Source organism: Lipophrys pholis (assembly GCF_963383615.2).
Source record: "Lipophrys pholis genome assembly, chromosome: 7".
Lineage (NCBI taxonomy): Eukaryota > Metazoa > Chordata > Actinopteri > Blenniiformes > Blenniidae > Lipophrys > Lipophrys pholis.
In genome coordinates, this window is record NC_137638.1 from 1,308,690 (window position 1) to 1,329,522 (window position 20,833).

The 20,833-nt window shown below is 45.5% G+C and overlaps 1 protein-coding gene across 1 annotated transcript in view; it reads left to right on the forward strand.

Moving 5' to 3' along the window:
- dmrt1 (doublesex and mab-3 related transcription factor 1) overlaps positions 1-20,833 on the forward strand; it is a 36,168-nt gene that overhangs the window by 14,377 nt on the left and 958 nt on the right. The window contains exon 5 of the mRNA XM_080467328.1: positions 2,112-2,286. Within this exon, the coding sequence (XP_080323454.1) occupies positions 2,112-2,286 (175 nt within the window). The remainder of the gene's footprint in view (positions 1-2,111; positions 2,287-20,833) is intronic.

Here is a 20,833-nt window from a genome sequence, read left to right on the forward strand (position 1 = left end):
TCTATAATCTGCATGTTAGAGGAGGAAGATGCTCTATAATCTGATGTTAGAGGAGGAATATGCTCTATAATCTGATGTTAGAGGAGGAAGCTGCTATATAATCTGCATGTTAGAGGAGGAAGATGCTCTATAATCTGATGTTGGAGGAGGAAGATGCTATATAATCTCATGTTATAGAGGAAGATGCTCTATTATCTGATGTTAGAGGAGGAAGATGCTCTATAATCTGATGTTAGAGGAGGAAGATGCTCTATAATCTGCATGTAGGAGGAGGAAGATGCTATATAATCTGATGTTCAACAGTGGATGAAACATTTATCAGCTAATGACAAAAAGCGACTTTATATTTTATCACTAATTTGACAAAAGGAATCGGGATGTTGCTGCGAAGCGAAGCAATATTAATGCATCACTTTTTGAAGTGTCGCCTTTACCAATTTATTTCCAACACGAAGCGGTGGATCTATTAACTGGCATTAAAAACCCTCTTCTGGGAGCAACTTTGAGTGTGATAGTTGAGTTTGGAGGCGAGCGTTTGGTGGAAACCAGCAGCTCAGTGAGCCTGAAGAAAAGCCCCAATCTCTCTTGTATTTTTCACGGCCTAACGCAGCAGCCGAGTGTAGCTTAAATAACAGTTTATAAAGCTGTCGCCGAACTGATGGTGTGGACAATACGGGTGACATATTACAGGCTGACAGAAATCAAATTCCATAAAAATGAAATTGAAAACCCTCGGCCAGGCGGCCTTGCTGCTGAGTAGACAGCTCGTTTTAAAGTTTTCAGAGGAGTGTCGCCGCCGCCGCCGCCGCCGCCGCCGCCTATTTTCACAAGCAGCCACAGAGCTGTGAAGTCAAAACGCTGCAGATTCCCTCTGGCGGCTCGTTCGGCCTCCGTATGTCTTCCTGTCACTTCAGCCTGTTAAAGTGTTTCCTGTGAATATCTGTCGGAGGCTGCGAGGAATACGCGCGTGGACTTTATATCGTACTTCAAATTGTCAGACGCACAAAAGGAAACGACCGATCGCTGATGGATTATTTTCCCCGTCCTTGTTTTTATATTCAGAAACATTGACACAGGACACACGCATGATTACATCTTGAGTAGGTTGATATTATTTACGTACTGTGACAGCAGGTTGAAATATAAATAGCATTAAAAACCTCCAGTCCGAAAATTCCTCTTGTGTTTTAAATACTGTTATACTCTCGTCGTGATGTAAGTATCATGAAAACGTTGTATTGTGATTCAGGTACTGGTATCATGTTGTGAGTGAGTGATGATATCGTCATACTATTAGTATTGGGACACTGCATTGTGATATTACTGCTAATATGAGACCACATTGTGAGTTTATGTACTTTGATGCTGTATTTTGATGGAACTACGATAGTGATACCATATTTAAGTAGTCCTGAACTTGTATTGTGACATAAGTACCAAGATAATATAGTTTTACATATTAATTAGAAATAACCTCTTCAAATATAATGTCTTATTTTTTACACTTTTGTATTGTGATATAAGTATTTTGGAAATGCCGTATTGTGACTTCCATAGTCATGCCATTGTGTGACATAAGATAACATCACACCGTGATACGATAGATTTATACTAAAATTATGTGATTTAAATCATTAGTTCCAAGATACCATTTTGTAATACTATCTTGGTGTTTTAAGTACCAAGACAATACCAGATTTGGACGTCTGTAGGAACTATATTGTTTTTCGATTTAAGTACCAAGATGATATCATAGCGTGATAATATCGTGTCATGATATATAAACACTGTTATACTTTCATATTGTCAGTTAAGGAGCCAAAATACTGTTTTGGGACATAACTATTGGCATGTACCTAAAGGCCAGTACTTGTACTCGTCCTTAAAAACGTCGGTATCGGTGTATCCCTAGTTATCATATAGTATTGTGATATAAGTACCACAGTATTTCCACACTGTGGCTCCAGTGGTCATGAGATTGTGTTTGTGACCTAAACGCAGGGCTGCTGTATCGCGGGATTAAGTATTGTGATATGATGGGTGATAACCAGCCCCCCTGCTGGGGTGGCGTCACTCCAGCATACAGACGCTGTGGTTTCCTCCGTGTGAAGCAGATGCCTCATGGCGACGGGCGCCTGGCCGGACACAACGTGTCGTCTCAGTACCGCATGCACTCCTACTACCCAGCAGCCAGCTACCTGAGCCAGGGCCTGGGCCCCTCCGCCTGCGTGCCCCCCTTCTTCAGCCTGGACGACAACAACAGCTGCTCCGAGACCATGGCCGCCGGTGAGTGACACACACACACACACACACACACACACACACACACACACACACACACACACACACACACACACACACACACACACACACACACACCTCGCAGGCCCCATAAACCTTTAGCCAGATTTGATCAACACTACATTGAAGGGAGGACTGCACTCGCGTCCAGTTGCGCCATAAAACTCTTTTTTTTTTTTTTTTTTTTTTTTCTTCTTACTTTTACTGGACTGACTTTTTACTTCTTACTTTACTTCAAATACACTGAACAGAGGTTTGACTGAGGTTTTGTTAGATATTAATCCCCATCGTCCAGGTCCTCAGCTCTTCTCAGGACGATTAGTGGAACTTTAGAGTTCCTTCACCACGGTCCACCTGGAACAGATCTAAATATTTAGGATCCAGTTTTTAGTTGTTGATCCACGTCTCTAATACATTCTGAACGCGATGGAGATTACTCTTCACACTCTCACAAACACATATTGACAGCATTTAAATTTCATGCAACATCCTCGGTTTCTTGACGTCTTATTGGCCACGAAATCTCCCGAAGATTCCCGAGACTTCGTGTCACCAGATCCCGTTTGTCCACTGGATCTGGTGAAATCTCGATTCGCACTGGAAGAACGACCTATGATCGGTTTCACTACATTCAGACTTTCTCCAGGCTTCAAGACATTTTCTTTGAGAACCTTTTGGAGGTTTTTCTCCCTGAATCGGTCAGATGTTGATGTTCTGTCTGGAGCTGCCGCCATCTTGGATATCCCACAATCCCTTGCGGCAGGTTTCCCAAGATGGCGTCAGTCAGGAACCATCAACAGTTTGATGGTTTGTCTGGAAACTTCTGGACTTTGTTGTGAAGGATTGAGGAACCTGCAGGTTGGAATGAGAGGAGAGGTTCTGGTTTGGTTGGTTCTCTGGGAGGAATCCCTCGGGGCTCAAGAGTTCTTTTTGTGGTAGAGGAACTTTAATAAATTTGTTTTTGGGTTATAATTTGCAGAACTCCCACGTTAACCCATCTAGAGCCGGCAGTGTAACTCTGCCCTCGGTCCTGTTTCCAGGTGAGGTTGATTCTATCAGTGGTTTGTGCAGCAGCGGTTTTCTGGCACTCTGCCTCTCTAAGCTCAGATGGTAATCTGGCTGCTGACGCTCGCTGCCCTGGACGTTCCAGCGCCGCTCGCTGCCCGTGAATGAGGGTTCATCAGATCGGGAGGATTGCTGGTAAACTGTTTGTGGAACTTTGTAAAGAATGCGTGTAAGTGCACGATGGGGGTGTGATTGGGAGGGAAGGTGGAGCTCAGCGGGGTGTGAGGAGGGCGAGGACGCCGGGCTGATTGGCAGCTCTGCAGGAAGGAACCCTCTCTCCTGGTTTGAGCAGCTTCCTGCACTCTGGCTGGTCGGAGCTGGTTCCCAGGTTCACTCTGCTTTGTATCATGACTTGTGGATAATCCAGAGTTGTTACACTGGGGATATTTTGATGGTCATGTTTTCAGGATTACCAGGATTCAGTCCCCGTTTAGACGACGACGTCTCTCCTGAAAACGCTTCGAGGTGGATTTTCTTTATCCATCGAAATGTTGAATCAAGTACAGGAATGTTGCGGGTAATGTCAGGGCTTACTCTAATCTAAAACACAAACCAAAATCCACAGGCTTACAAATACGGTCTAATATCCAGATTTCGTGTTGTTCTAGTACTCCAGCCCTGTGTGGCGACGAGTCACAGTATTTCGGATCCTTCATCTTCCACTAACAGTCCTCTTCGTTTCCTCCTTTCTCCTCCTCTTCAAAACGGACTCAATCCGGTCACTGACACAGAGACCCCCTTCCTACCTCTATTTATTTACGACTTTCACATGTCCTTTTTCCTGTGAGGGTCCCGCTTCGTCGGCCCCCCTGCCGTGAACCGCCACGCTCCATTACAAAATAACAGCGCGCTCAGCAGGTGGTCTCCGGTTTGGTGTCGACTTCCAACAGCAGAGAAGCTCACCGCTCAAATCTTTTTCTTTTCTTTTGAACCCCTGGGTTTGCTTTAAAAAAAAAGCTGAATACAAATTTCACATGATTTCTCAGTATTTTTGCTGAAACATAAACCCTTAAACTTTAATAACAGATATTTTAAAAGCATCAACATCAACCGTAGAGTTTTATTCAAAGGTATTTCTCCTCATTCAGACTTTAAACTTTGCTGTGGTGTGAATGACCAGCAGTCAACAAGCAGACGGAGCCACAGCGTTTCCAGAAAGTCTTGTTTTCTCCTGTTTACACTGCATCAGAGCCCGGGCGTTTCAGAAAAGTTCCACCTCGGGCTGGATTTTCTCAGAACAAATTTAGATTTACCATTTTTTCCCCCCCGCTTACTTCTAAAAGAAAACAAGAAGTACAAATGACACCGATTTCTCAAAACAAGTTTAGATTTTTTTGGAAAGGGAACCCCTATTTACCTCCTGGAATCAAAGTGCCGGCTGTTCTTTTGTTAAAGAAGAAACCAAAGAATAGATCTGCAGTTTGAAAGGAGACTGAATTAACATTCACATTAATGGCTGCACCATTTTCAAAAACATTAACAAGGAATTGTCTCAATCCGTCTTCACCTGAAGACGTATTGAGGCTGGATCCCTCTGCTTTACATGTTGGATAAGTTGGTTGTGCTGCTGCCGGTTGGGGCAACGGGCTTCAGACAAACCTGGAAGCAACAGACAACTGACCATAATAATCCCTTTTCTGGGACAGACGTCTCGCTCTCGATCGCGGGAGCCACCTTGTTGTTGTTGTTGTTGTTGTTGTTTGTGTGAGAGAAGCTAGGGGGAGCTGCAGAGCTACGGAAGCATCAACATATCGCCCGGGCCTCGTTCCACCTTGAGAGCCATTCATAAAAAGCTCCGGGCTCTGAGCTCCGTGTAAACTGACACCGCGAATGCAAAGAAAAGTTGCACGTTTTCGCGCCAAGTCGTTGCAGCATAAACGTATAAATAAGAATTCTGGACGTGTTTAGAATTCGATGTGACTCTTTGCTCTGGAGGCAGTTCACATGTTTGAACGAAGTTTTTGATAGAAACGAGTCGATCAGGGGTCAAAGTGCTCAAACACTGTGGTGCATATTCTCTTATAGCAGAATCCCCCCACTGCACCCGATGGACAGTAGGAGCTCTGGGGAGCTGGACGGACTCGCCTTTAAACAGTTAACACACCTCATGAGAGACGACCTGCCCGACGCCCACCGCACACTGGTTCTCCTGGCAAGTCTCAGGCTGAGCGACACTAACAGAGCCAAAATACTCAGGCTGGACCCGAGTATCCTGATGACTCCTCTTCAGCTTCACTTTAATACACCAGGGGAGTCAAACATGAGGCCCGTGGACCAAAACCGGCCTGCAAAAGGCTCCAATCAGGCCAAAGCACTAAGTAAAGAGGTTCTTAGGATTTATAGGAGGTTTTTGTGTTTTAACATTTCACTGTATTTTGCACCAGAATGTTTGATTAAAGTTGACTTTATGTTGAGATTTACTATTTCTTCAGAACTGATTGTGTGACAGTTTCATCACTGTGCGCCTCAACAACGCAAAACTGTCAAGCGTCGCTTTAAAGGTTATTATGGCAGTACTTTACCTGTCCGGGACGCTCAAGCTGGAACGGGACTGTACGTGGTGTTTCTTCCACAACATATTCCGTTTGCTCGATATCAGCTGCTCCTACAACTTGTCCTCGTGACCTGCGGAGAGAGGAACCTGTCTTCGGGGGACACTTTCCCTTGGATTTTAGGGCGTCTCTCCATCAGAGGTTTGGCTGTATATCAGGGCGTGCGGCCTGCGGCGGGAGGAGGAAGGGAGGCGGCGCCGCGGCGCGGGACTGCAGCCTTGACGTTTTCCCAAGGCTAATCCATTTCTTATCAGCTGCTTGTAAAGCATCCGGGAGGTTCTAAACACGCAGCGGTTCTGAGAATCACGGTTCCTGCTGCTACTTTGTTTCCGTCTGCAGGAACGGCTGCATGTTGTGTTTTCAGTGAGAGACGACGACGTTGGAACGCTCCCACACCGTCCTTACACCAGGATCTACTTTATTTACTGTGCAGAGGTTTGGGAACGCCACGGGGGGATTCTGGCTTTGTTGCCCTAATTTAGTTGAATTAACTCCATCATAATATACATTTTTAAATTTTTTTTAATACTTCTTTTATTGATTTTTCAATTTTATTAGTTTTATTATTTCAGATTAGAACAATCAACGTAGTAAGAAAGAAAGAAAAACCAACACCAAAAGGCCCACCCCAAGGATCACAGATCGCTGCTGGACCTTTACAAGAAATATAAATATGAGGACGACAGGAGACGGTAGCGTTTGACATATATGAAGGAAGAAATGGTGATTAAAGGAGAATTGTAGTTTTTGAAGGAAGGAGTACAGTGGTTTCCATATCCTCCAAAATCCATCAGATTCATGGATTAGATCATTTGTGATTTTTTTCAAGAAGAATAAATGCAGGAATCTGCGAGACCCACGTGTGGACTGCAGGGACCTGGAGAGTCGGCCTCCGCAGCAAGGTACATCGTCTTCAGCTGAAAACAACAAGATTTAGTTCCTTTATGTAAAAGATTTCCTGGATTATCGTTTAGAAGACGGAAGCAAAGCGATAGAGGAAACTTTACCACTGATCGCTCCTATTTATGTATTATTTTGATATTAATCGAGTCCAAAAAGTAAAGAATGATGATTATGCCGGATTATTTTCTTCAGTTTATTGTACAGCTATTTGTATGTAAGTATTTATTTTTTGATGTTTTCTTCTGAACTACACATGGAAAAGTAAAGAAATAATCTGATATATGAAAGCGTTAGAATAGAGATCTTGAAGAAGTTTATTGAGGAGTTCTTTCTAATACCAGCGTGTTTTTGACCAGTTTGCTGCAGTAATGATGTGATGTGGAGTCAGAAGAAAGAAGATGAATTAAAGTGATAAGACAGGAGCAGATTGAACATCAGGGTGGAGCTGGTGGAGGTGGTGGAGGTGGTGGAGGTCCAGCTGGAGGAATCTGATGGAGAGATCATCTCTGGTGTTTAACTTCCTGTTTCTCTGTGGTCAGACTTCATCCTGATGAAAAACATCTGGTTATTTCTTCATTTGCTTCAGGAGGTTTTTCATCCTGACTGAGGAGGAAAAGACTACAGGGAGTCCTTTTCTCCTCCTCTTCCTCTTCCTCTTCCTCTTCCTCTTCCTCTCCTTTCCTCCTCCTCCTCTTCCTCTTCCTCTTCCTCTCCTTTCCTCCTCTCCTTCTCCTTTCCCTTCTCTCCCCTTCTTCCTCTCCTTTCCTCCTCCTCCTCTCCTTTCCTTTCCAACCTCCTCTTCCTCTCCTTTCCTCCTCTACTTCTCCTTTCCTCCTCTCCCCTTCTTCCTCTCCTGTCCTCCTCCTCCTTTCCTCCTCTCCTCCTCTTCCTCTCCTTTTCTCCTCCTCCTCTCCTTTCCTTTCCAACCTCCTCTTCCTCTCCTTTCCTCCTCTACTTCTCCTTTCCTCCTCTCCCCTTCTTCCTCTCCTGTCCTCCTCCTCCTTTCCTCCTCTCCTCCTCTTCCTCTCCTTTCCTCCTCCTCTCCTTTCCTCCTCTCCTCCTCTTCCTCTCCTTTCCCCCTCCACTTCTCCTTTCTTCCTCTCCTCCTCTTCCTCTCCTTCCAGGCTGCCAGCGGCTCCTTGTCAGATTTATCTCTCTCCCAGGATAAGACTAATCAGTTGGCCAAATACAGAGATCCAAATAACCTTCAGGAGTGCCACGCTGTCCTTCTTCCACCCCCCTCTCCTTTCCTCTCCTCCTCCTCCTCCTCCTCCTCCTGCCACCCCCCACCCCCCCACCCCCCTCCCACCCTCCGCTGTCTCCGCAAAATTGCCTTCTGGAGTTAGTGAGCGGGAACAGTTAAGATTTACAAACAATGATGAAGCTTGTCATGCGTCTTTCTCCATCCGTCACGGCGGCCCGGGCGGAGCTGTGGGTAGAGCCGTCCCGGTGTTCTTCATAAAAGCCAGCTCCCTGTGAAATACGCCCCCCCGGCCCGGCCTGTTTACTGCCCCGCGCTCGTCAGCAGCCCCGCCGCCGTAAATCGCCGGGCGGGAGGTGACAGCGCAGTCCATCACACACTCCCACCCCACCTCCCAACATCTCACCTCGCACTGCACCTCCACCCCGCCGTATAGAAATATATATAGATATATAGAGAGAGATATATATATATGTGTGTGTGTATACAGAGAAACACCGCTGCTGTGTTTCTCCCAGCCTCAGATGAGCTGCCCGACAGAGTTATGGTTGTTTCAGTCCTCCAGGAGGACAGTCCCTCAGTCTCTACGCTCCGTCTTCTCCCTCTTCGTCCTTGTCTGGACTTTTCCAACAAATTTACACCGAGTCTACACAGCAACTTTCCCTCCGCCTCATACGTCTTCCCTTTTGTTTTTTCCTTCTCTCCGTCTCGGGCCCTCCGGGACGGAGCGTGGACGTTTGTCTGTTTTTGTTATATCGGTGTCAGCACGCGGCGCAGTCATTTAAATGCAAATCAGATGGTTGAGGTATTGCAGATGTTAATCCTGCTAATCGATCGACCCATGTGAGCCCATTAAGTTAGAAATCCATTACTATCTTTCTAGATGATATTCTATTGATTTTCACGCCTTGGATCCATACTGTACTGTACACCAGCGTGAGTTACTGCGTATAAACTCTGTCGTTTCAGACTCTCCGCCCTGGAGGAGGAGAAAAAAAAGGTAAAAACGACAGAGAGATTGGCGTCAGGAAGTTTCTTTGTTTCGCTCTACCTGCTTTCAGATCACGTTACCTCACCAAGACATTCAAGAAACTTTCCTACACACACACACACACACACACACACACACACACACACACACACACACACACACACACACACACACACACACACACACACACACACACACACACACACACACACACACACACACACACACACACACACACACACACACACACACACACACACACACACACACACAGAGCATGTACCTGCAGGCTGCACTCAATCCAGAGATGTCAGAAAGGCCTCTCACTCTTTTGGATTTATTAAAGCTGAAACAAATGAGCGCCTCAGCGCTCAGAGGTGACCTTTCAGAGGAAGTGCTGTTTCATGTCGTGTAGCAGCCGGAGTTCGTTTCCCTGAGAGCGTCGCTCGGCTCGGCTCGGCTCGGCTCGGCTCGGCTCGGCTCGGCTCGGCTCGGCGTCCAAGTTCTATCCCACCAAATCAAATTTACCTGAAGCTGCGTAACACGTTCAACCTTTAAAATAACACATCTTAAGTTTCAAATAGTTTAGAAACACGTATAAAAACTGCATCTTATGTTGCATTTATTACATTTTCAGCTGTTTTTGCACTTGATTTGAACAGTTTCATCCTTCTGTTCCAGTATTTTTCAGTTTTGATATTTTAGAATAGAAATATTTCATTAATCCCAGAGAGAAATTCTTCTCCTTTAAGCATTGCTCCACACAGAATGGACAGAAAGTTGAAAATCAAATAATACAGGAGGGAAGATTAAATAAGTGAGCACTATAAAAACAACCACAGCTGAACCAATGTGCTGTACATCAATAGACAGTATAATAAAAATACTAGAGGTGATTAGTACAAAACCAAAACCATAAAATACAGGAGCAGAGACTCGAGCTGGTTAAAAGCTACGGGACAGAAATGGGTCTTAAGAGGAGTTTTAGGTCGAGACAGTGAAGGTTTCCCTCTGAGCTTCTGTTCGGACCTCCAGGAGCCCGCCTCGGTCATTTCTTTAAATATAAAACCACAGGAATGACGTTAACTTAAACACAGCAAAGTGTCTTTACAGGGACGAGTTTTAGTCTCTTCGCCACGGGAAGGAAGGCAGGAAGGACTTTATAACCTTTTAATCTCTTTTTGAAGCAGGTTTACTTGTTTTTGTTTTTTTTCCATAATTAAGGTTTTTCACCCTTTTTAGAAAATCTAGTAAAAAAAATTATCGCAAAAACAAAGATTAAACTCTCATAAAAATATAATATTGGGACTGGAGGTTCGAAGTTTGTTTGATCATTTTCAAACAGTTTTTTAAAAAATAAAAGCCCTTTTATATGTCAAATCGTCCTTTTATTTCTAATGTTGACAGTTTAATTTCTATTTTCCAGTAAACTAACAATAACAACTATTTCTTATTCTCTTCTACTGAACTACATGGCAGTGTTGTGTTCACTTTCTTCATCTTGTTAATTGCTGCTTCTCTAAACATGAAGACCGATTCCTGATCGCTGCTGTGTTTGAAATGATGCCGAGTCGTGAGGAGAAACATCCTCTCCTGTACGCTGACTGATTTTATCATAAACCGTTTCTGCATTAACGTTAAAAGACGCACGCCTACTAGATGATGCTGATTAATCTGAATCATGTTCATCTGCTGAACACAAGTTTCCTGAAGATGGTCACATTTCTGAGGAACCATTTACACTGAAAATGACAACAATCTCAACATAACGTCAATTTTAATGAAACATTCTGGTGCAAAATACAGTGAAATTTATATATATATAAAAAAACCTCTTATAAAACTGCTATGAATCCTATTACCTTTATTTTTGACATGTCGCTGTATTTTGCACCAGAATGTTTCATTAGAATTGACTTTATGTTGTTATTGTAGTTATTTGCAGTAGTAATTGTGTGACCTTTAAAACAACAGACAGTTTCATTACGTACACTGAGCAACACAACAGAGCAAAAACCTTCAAATGTGAATTTAAAAGTTATCATGGCAATATTTCACCGGTCCGGCCCACTCAAGAAACTGGACTGTATGTGGCCCCTGAAGTAAAACTTTATGTTGTATTTATTATGTATACATCTTTCTTGGTATTGTATACATGTGTATGTATATTGTATAAGTCTTTATATTGGTTCAGTTATGGGCTTTTAAATAAGTATGTTTGTTCCATAACATATTTGGTGTTTGGTTGTCAGTCAATAAAACACATCGTCTCCACAAGCGTTTCAATCAGAAACGTGAAAATCCCAAAGTACATTGCAGGTGATACACAATGTACTTCAGCAGCAGAATAATCATCATTTATCTCTCTCACACACACATAGCAGTACGGTAGGATGTGTGCTCTGTATTTAACCCTCTAGAAACACTCCAGCTGAACCCTGACGCTCTCTGCCACTAATCCCCCAGACCCCAGTGAGTCCAACCCCCCCCCCCCCCGGGCTACTCACCCGGGAATACCCCTTCCCATTAATTGAAAAACGAGCTGGATGCAGCCAGTAAGTAAGAGGCAGCGGTGGAGACGGGGATCCGGCCGGGGTCCTCTGTGGCCTGTCAGGCCGCCGTGGCCTCCTGCTGTGCTGCTAAATGCCCCCGAGAGCCTCCGGGGCAGTGGTCGGCTAAATACCGCTGTAATTGTCTGCGCGGGGCCCGAGCATCGCTGTAATGTGTTGTACAACACCGCCATTAACACAGGCCCGGGGCTGTGGAGACATTAAATGGCCGGGGCTGTGTAGTTTATGTCCTCTTCTCCTCACTCTCTCTCTCACTCTCTCTCTCTCTCTCTCTCTCTCTCTTCTCTCTCTCTCTCTCTCTCTCTCTCTCTCCTCCCCCCCCCCCCCCCCTGGTCTGAGTGGCTGCAGAGGAAATGAGTCCCACTTACTGCCCGTTTACCTTTAATTGAGTCTGTCAGCTGACGTCACTTCACACTGAGTGTAGAACAGCTGATCCACTGTCGCCACACAGAAGATTAATGGAGAAGCATGAGCTCCACATTCATGAAGATGGTGAGAGACGTTTCCTCAGCCGGTTTGGAGACGGAGTTATCACATTTTTCTGTGTCACATCAGACTCTTTGCGCGGTGGTCCTCCATAGTGCATTTTTCTGTTTTGGCAGCGACTTCCTCCACTGATCCATGGAGCTGCATCGTACCAGATTTGATTTGTTCTTGTGAAAACTCCGTCTAATTCCGGGGCGTCAAGCACGTTTTAGTTCAGGAAGCACACACACATCAACAGACCGCTAAGGTAATGTTACAATAAGCTTTACATTTAGGCTTCATCTTTGGTGTGGTGCAAAATATACCTGATGAAAATGTCTTAATTACGACCAAAAATTCCTACAATTTCCACATAAAGCCAATTTTAATGAAACCTTTTAGTGCAAAATACAGTGAAATGTCCCAAAAGCTGCTTTTTCTGTTGCATTCTAGCTGTCTCTCATGGCAGCATCACTGACATCTCAGCTCAGGTCTCTGCCGTGTTTCCTTGGATATATTTATCTTTTCTTGGGGTTTTGGTGGGATTGGAGCGTCATGTGGGCCGGTTGTGACCCACTGGTCTTATGTGTGAGACCCGTGGTCTCAAGCATGTGAAGCCCCCATTTGAATATTTCTTTCTGCTCATGATGTCTCTTTCTTACTTACTGTGGGATGTCCGTCGGTCCCAGAGGAAAGATTAACAGTGTCGAGAGAACCATGTGGACGTCTTCGGTCTCGGCTCTATATCTTTGGTCCCACGTCGCTGTGAGACGGTTCAAGGACGGCCGTTGTCATGGCGACCAAAGACAAACCTGAGATAAAATCCTGACGGTGTCAGAAATGTGTGGCGACGGAGAAGTTGCTGCGACCGACATCAACTAACTGACCAATAGAAACTCAGGATGAAGTGAGGAAGTGATCAGAGCCTCACTGGAGATAAACCCAGACACAGGCTTCAAGGCGACGATGGAAAAACAACAAACTGGTCGGAGCAGATGAGGTTTCTGATGTTAGCTTTGTTGTGTTTCATTAGAAATATTACAAACTGGTATTTTTGAGTAATACTCCTCACTGCAGAGGTTGTTTTTCCTCTCCGTAAAGCAGACAGAACTCTGTTGAAACATTCTCCACCCCGTTGGCCCGTCGGCTGCTCCTCCTGAACTGGAAGCTCCATAGTCCTGCTTCCCAGCGTCTCTGGGGGCAGAAGCTGCTTTACAACTTAAAGCTCCAGACTCACGTTTACATTAAGAGGCTCAGTGAAATCATTTCATCCTACTTGGGATCCTTTTTTAAACTATGTACACTCGTCTCTGGACCTGTCCTCTGAGCTGGAAGATTGACCCCCCCCACCATCCACCACCCACCACCCCAGTACTTCTTTCTTTCTTTCTTTCTTTCTTTCTTTCTTTCTTTCTTTCTTTCTTTCTTTCTTTCTTTCTTTCTTTCTTTCCCTACCTTTGTTTAATTTACCCCTCTTTGTTAGTGTGGTTGTAGGTTTTATTTCTATTTTTTATTTGTATTATAATATTTTTTTCTTCAGTGTTTGGCCTGGCGGGGGTCGGGGGGGGGGGGGTCGGGGGTTGACATTCAGATGTGACTATGTTTACTTCAGGTTGTTTTTTTACACTGTTCCAGTTAACACTGCCCGTCCATATTGTTCAAAATGTTCTATAAATAAAGTTTGAGAATCAAACAAAAGAAGAAGACAGCAGACCGAGAGGGACTAAAGCAGGTCTTCTGCTGTTTTGTCTCTTGTCTCTGTGTTAAACTAACGTCTGTCCTCCCTCGGCTGCCGGTCGGAGCGGCGGCAGCTCGCCGCATCCTGACAAATGATTCTTCCTTGGCAGCTCTGTGAAACAGCCCAACGACTCGGATAAACACATTCCACTGTTTTAGCACCCGGGGGGGGCGGGAGGGAGGGAGGGGCAGGTGGGGGGGGGGCTCCGTCCTTCTTTCCTTGGCAATATATTTCACTCTTCCTGTGTCCTTTACTTTGGCATTTTTCTTACCCTGTCCAATCCCAATGAATCTCTTGTTTAAAACGCGATGATAGAAAGACCCTGCGAATATTGATCGGCGCTGCCTCAGCTCATTATTGCATATCCATAACTCTGCCATGGATCACGTCGGACAGCCCGGCGATGGACTGACGTGTCATTTTGCGAGCTGATGGGGCACAGTAGCCGAGATGGAGATTTAGCATAGGGAGGAGGGCCGCGTGACGCCGGCGTGGCAGCCATCAGCGGCGTGGACAGATCGGTTAACAATGCAGGAGCAAAGGTTCCTCTCTGCTTAATTAGCCTCTGACCTCCACACTTGATGCCTTCTGTCGGCCGGCGGCGGCCCGCCGCTCTCTTTAGCTCCATGGCAAACCAATAATGAGAACTTAAGTGCTTTCTGACCTCTGTAATGGCCGCGTGAGACTGCAGCCCTTTGAACAGTCCTCCCAGCGGCCCAGAGGACAATGAGAGGCGTACGGGAGATTTAACCGCTCCGCTAAATAAAAGGAAGAGTCCATATTCATGATCACACAAAGGCTTTTATGGAGGCTTGACTTACTTGGTAAAGGTGCTCGATGTGGCTTGAAATGAGTTGTCGCCCAGGCTTTGACAGTTTGGGATTAAGTCTCTGCAGAAAACGTATTTACTTTTACTAGCTGTTAGTTTATCGTACAGTATTTAATGGCGTTCCTTCAGCCCCAGTACATGTCTGCGTATCGGGTACTGTAGGGACATTTCCTTTAAAAGATTTACTCCTTTAAACACCCTCGTGTCTCAGTCCTGGTGTGTTGAGCGGCAGACTGGGGAGGGGGGGGTCATTACAAACTGCATGCTGAGAAAGGCACATCCAGTCCTACAGGTCATTTCTACTGTGAATATCAAGATGAACCGACGTCCTCCAGCTGTGACTTCATGCTCATGGAGGACTTCAGTGATTTACTAGGATTGTGTTTGAAGGAAGTGTGAATCGGCTCAACAACTAGGATGATAAACTCCAGCAAACAGGAACAGTTTCCAGCGGATCTTTAGAACGACCATTAAGACTGATTCCAACTGTGTTGCTGTGAAGCTCCGGCCGTCTGCAGCGCCGACAGCAAGGCCTTTATTTCTAAACTCTGACTTTCACTCATCCGACACGCCGGCGCTCAGCGTGCCGATTTATTAACGTCTGTGGACATTCAGTTCTAAAAACAACAAGATCACTGGAATATTGAGGGATTGTGTTTTTTTTAAATGTTTCATTCTGGAGCAAAGTGACAATAACACATATTAATAATGATGTCATTTCTGAAATCAACCTCCGAACGGCTGAAAAGCCTCGGTAACGGTCTGGTGAGCACCGTGACCTTGGTCACATGGGAAAATAAACTAGTGGTCCATAAGCATGAAACCAGGTTTCATTTAAACTCAACAGATGTAGATTCTGGGAGAAATGAGACTTTCTTCCTCCCTCAGTCTAACGCTAGAAGACAAACGGACCCGCAGCCTGTTTTTGTTTTCCCTGTCTTGGTTTGCGTCCAGCGTCCCCTGCAGTGGAGGAGGGCGGAGCAGTTTGAACCTGGAAGGTGAAGGTCCAGGTTGTGAACACTCCTCTGTTCACTGCTCCGTACTCTACGCCTGCTGCCTGTCTGCTCTTTGACTCACTTTTCTGGGCCATTAAGTCCTGCTGCCGGCCTCATGATGAGGAGCCAGACGCCCGTCCCGTCTCCAGAGGGGCGTGTCCGTCTCCACAAGACTCGTCCTCAGTTGGACACACATGGGACCCTCTCAAACTGGCCAGGGACTTTTTTTTTTTTTCCCCCTTCGACACAGCCCGTATCATTTTAATGGGAGCCATTTAATCGCAGGTCAACCTTGTCATGTGACAGGCAACTCTTCATCCCTCGGATTGAATTTCTGCTCCGCTGATGAGCGCCTCTGTTTCCCGGACAGCAACGACACTCCCGTGTCTCCTGGTGTTACTTTGCTGGCAATATTTGACCATGTGGACAGTCTTTAGGCTCCATTCATATTTATTTTAATTTAAGAAAAGTTTCACGATTATGACTGTCAAAATAAAAGTACCAAGTTGAATTGTTATTACAGTGACTGTCAAAATAAAACTACCAAGTTGAATTATTACGGTGACTGTCAAAATAAAACTACCAAGTTGGATTGTTATTACAGTGACTGTCAAAATAAAAGTACCAAGTTGGATTGTTATCAAGGTGACTGTCAAAATAAATCTACCAAGTTGGATTCTTACTACAGTGACTGTCAAAATAAAAGTACCAAGACCAGGAGAATCTGGACTGGGAGTCATGACCCCACGGAGGATACACTGTTCTCCTGGTCTCTACTGAGCATGTGCAGAACTGCTAGTTATTGCGGCCGCAGTGAGCAGGAGCAGCGTTTTCAAAAAGTTGTTTCCACTTGAGATGGAATAGAAGCGTTTTCGAAAAGTTGCGTATTCAGTTTCTCCGAGCATCTTTGTTGTGTAAATGGACACGTTTTCACTTAAACGTCACGTAAAGGAGCAGAATATGTCGACACTATGGAGGAGAGCTGAATGACAAAAAGTTGTCCTCGAGGTTCGTCTGTCCACACGATGGTCAAGACTTGGTTGAATGACTCTTCGTCAATGGCACCAAAGGTTTAGTGATCGTCTGACTCTTCCCGTTCACCATCAGTCTACTTTTTTCTTAGATTTTGATTCAGTTCCATGGAGACTTTTGAAAACAAAAAGGAATCTTTCTGAATTTGGAGCTTTGAGCAGGAAGTGTCAGAAAAGTTCATATCAACGGCGCTGTTTGATCGCTGGATATCAGCTCTTACGATCATTATGAGCCAGAGACTGGTACTTATCACCTCCTAGTAAGAACCGTGAGCTGCTTGACACAGATTGGTTTTACTCAACTGAGGAGGTGTTGTGGCGTTTGTAGGACACTCTCTCCCAGAAGTTCAACCCCCTGATGTATTATCAGGATATTTCAGTACTTAAGTCAGGGTAAACGTCCATATGTGCCTTTTTTATATATGAAGTTTGTCCAACACAGATCAAAAATAACAGAACATTCCCCAAATAGTCTGTGAGTTGGAAAAATACTGAGAAGGCCGGGATTCATCTTACTATTTATTGTCGGACATTTCCAATCTCGTTTTTTATGATTGAGTATCGGCCGATCCCGACATTTTCCTGATTAGTTTCTTACATATTTACCTTCCCCAACGAAAGTTGGGCAACCAAAGAAGTTGGCCGAGAAGGTTGTATTTTCGTCTGCATGTATTTATTTATTTGTATGTGTATATGTACGTACAAAAACTACTCACCCAAATTGCATGAGATTGTGCTGATTTGTCATCAAGGACCAATCCAGGAGACTTTGGGACGTTAGCGGCTAAATGTTTCACAATAAATCCCAAGAAACTTTTCATAAATGTCGCATACGAAGCAGGTGAGAGAGGCACCTCAGGGAGATGAAAGGAGATCAGCGTCTGTTGCCATGGAGACGCTCTCTGCTCAGTCGCTACCTGACAGGCTAGTTAGCATTCATATGAGCTAATGGCTATCATGCTAGCAATACTAACTCGGTTCGGAAAACAAATGTGGCGTCGGCGAAGGTCTGCGCTCTACCGAGTGTAGCTCTAGTTCCTTGTGTATTGACTTGTGGAGTGATTTTAAAGTACACACAATAACATGAAGTCATTGGTCTTTTATTTTCTGAGTGTTGGTCTTCAGGCGACTTCCTGTGTAGAAAGTGTTGCTGCTGATGGAAGTCCAGTCTGGGTGTGAGTAGAGACGGTATGTGGACAGAGTCTGTCCTCCTCCCTGAACCCTCGTCCTCTCCTGCTGGATATAAGATTTCTAAACTACTGAACAGTCTTTGTGCAGGGTAACAAAGGGGGGCGGGGGGGGCAATCGCTTCTGCTCTGAGGGGAACAAAAGCCCCGATGTGAGAGGACATGCCAACCATGACACACACACACACACACACACACACACACACACACACACACACACACACACACACACACACACACACACACACACACACACACACACACTTTTTTCTTCAACATCTTCAAGTAACCCAATTTCTTTTCAGGGTTGGAAAATCTTTTCACTCGACCAAAACTTTTTTTTAAACATTACACTTTATAAAATAACAATCATTAAGACTGATGAGGGTTATTTATTCACTTCAGCCTCTTTATTAATAGATTAAACTTCTCCTATCCTCCTGTTCACCTCCTCCTCCTGTTCACCTCCTCCTCCTCCTGTCCACCTCCTCCTCCTCCTGTTCACCTCCTCCTCCTGTTCACCTCCTGTTCACCTCCTCCTCCTGTTCACCTCCTGTTCACCTCCTCCTCCTCCTGTCCACCTCCTCCTCCTCCTGTTCACCTCCTGTTCACCTCCTCCTCCTGTTCACCTCCTCCTCCTCCTGTTCACCTCCTGTTCACCTCCTCCTCCTGTTCACCTCCTGTTCACCTCCTGTTCACCTCCTCCTGTTCATCTCCTGTTCACCTCCTCCTCCTCCTCCTCCTGTTCTCCTCCTCCTCCTCCTGTTCTCCTCCTCCTCCTCCTGTTCTCCTCCTCCTCCTGGTCTGGTCGGTCCAGAAACCTTCAGTATTCTAAGTTTCTAGCTCCTCCCTGATTCTCCTCTATTTGAATATTGGATCATAGGAGCTACAATCAGAATCTGCTATGTCTGTGTGAGCTGGACTGGCTCCGCCCCCACATGCCCATCTTGGGAAGAGGAGGAAGTACTTCCTCTCGTGGTGCCTGTAATTAGCCGCGGTGTGATTAGCCGTGCAGCTAATGGAGAAACAGGCTTTGTGCAGTTTCAGCGACATCAATCTGTATCAAAGAGCAGAGAAGAGGCGGACGAGCTTCACTCTAATTACATCACAGATTTCCTGCTGATGAACAACCAGAGAATTAACAACCGGTGCCCCCCCCCCCCCCCCCCCCCCCCCCCCCCCCGATCACTGTTAGCGTTGCAGCACTGAAGGATGATGGGAAGGAAGAGGAGAGCAGCACTTAGCTACACAAACATCAGTGTTAACCACCACAACTGGTGACAAACTGCAGACGCACAAAAACCCGAGTGTGAAACCAATCAGGGAGTTAATGAGGAGAGAAATGACTCCTCTGTTGTACCTCACACCACCACCGGGGGGGGAGGGGGAGGGGGGGGTGGGGGGGTTCAAGTGCCGCTACTGAAAACGACGATGTGGTAAATCAGTTTGTGACTCGAGTTCATCAAGCGTTTTTATCGAAGGAATCCAAATGTGACCTGATTATTTAAATCATGTTTTACAGTTCAGATCATTAGAGCTCAACATTAAACATTAAAGGGTTCAGTCGGGAAGTTACTGTGATTAAAGTGTGAGTGTTGGAAAAACTTCAGAAAGTCTTGCATTTATAGTGTTTTAATATTCTTATTTCTGTTACTGCTTCTTGACTTTAAATGAACAAGCATTTGTGGGATGAGGTGTGTGTGTGTGTGTGTGTGTGTGTGTGTGTGTGTGTGTGTGTGTGTGTGTGTGTGTGTGTGTGTGTGTGTGTGTGTGTGTGTGTGTGTGTGTGTGTGTGTGTGTGTGTGTGTGTGTGTGTGTGTGTGTGTGTGTGTGTGCGTGCGTGCGTGCGTGCGTGCGTGCGTGCGTGCGTGCGTGCGTGCGTGCGTGCGTGCGTGCGTGCGTGCGTGCGTGCGTGCGTGCGTGCGTGCGTGCGTGCGTGCGTGCGTGCGTGCGTCCAGACCCTTTAGGATTCCTCCTTTGTGTTTTTATGGATTTCATTCTGTGACTAAAGACGAATCTAATTGCAGGATTAATAAAGTCTGACGTGTGGCGCTGAGGAATCCTGTAGAAATCTTCTCCGACGTGATGAAATGAGCATTGACAGGAGGGAGTGTTGGGACGGGGGTATTGCTGTGGCGTTAACAGTGGAAGAGCTGAAGCTCCAGCTCTGGTCACTGTCTTCTCTTTTCTCCTGCTTCAACGAACCATAAATCCTGGGCTCGGCCCAGAATCACGTCACCGTCGACTCATATTTACATCGGCCTGTTTATTTCTGCGCTGCCTTTTCTGACTCCCTCCGCTTTTTCCACGGCGCTTCTTTATCGGTGTGTGTGTTTGATGTGTGTGTCTCCCTTCAGCAGCCAATCTGAATTGATCATGTTAACGACTCCCCGCACGCAGATTTGTGGCTCGATACCTGGAGGAGAAACCACATCCCAGGTGCCTTTTGACATCAATGTTAGTAAAGGTGTGTTTAGGATTTAAGAACGAAGCATCCCCGGAGCAAACTAACGAGTTCACGGCGTTTCCAGTAAAAAAAAAAAAAAAAAACGTCGATTTCGGCAACAATCTGAAAACCGTGTTGGCACGGCAACGGCGGAAGCGATTCACCTCGGCCGTGGTAAACATGCTGCAGCGCTTTCGCCCGTTTCCATGGAGACGGAGCCCGAGCATTTTCAAAAAGTTGCTTTGTCATTGACCCCGAGCATCGTCGCAAAAACCCTGAATGTATTAACGCTCGTTGCTACGAGACACGAGATGAACTCACAAATTGTTTTAGTTTGTTTATTTTAAAAGTGCAGCAGTCAGATTTCACTGATGCTGCTTTTCTCCACTGGGTGGCACTGTAACGTCCCACCAGCTGGGCCAACCCGTTTCTTCCTTTAGTTTGTTGATAGTTTCTGAAGAACAATAGCGAGACTCACTGCGCCCTCTCATGGTTCAAAGTGGTAATACATCCTATCACTAGCTTTAATTAGCCTGTTAGCTTCAGTAGAAACTTCTTC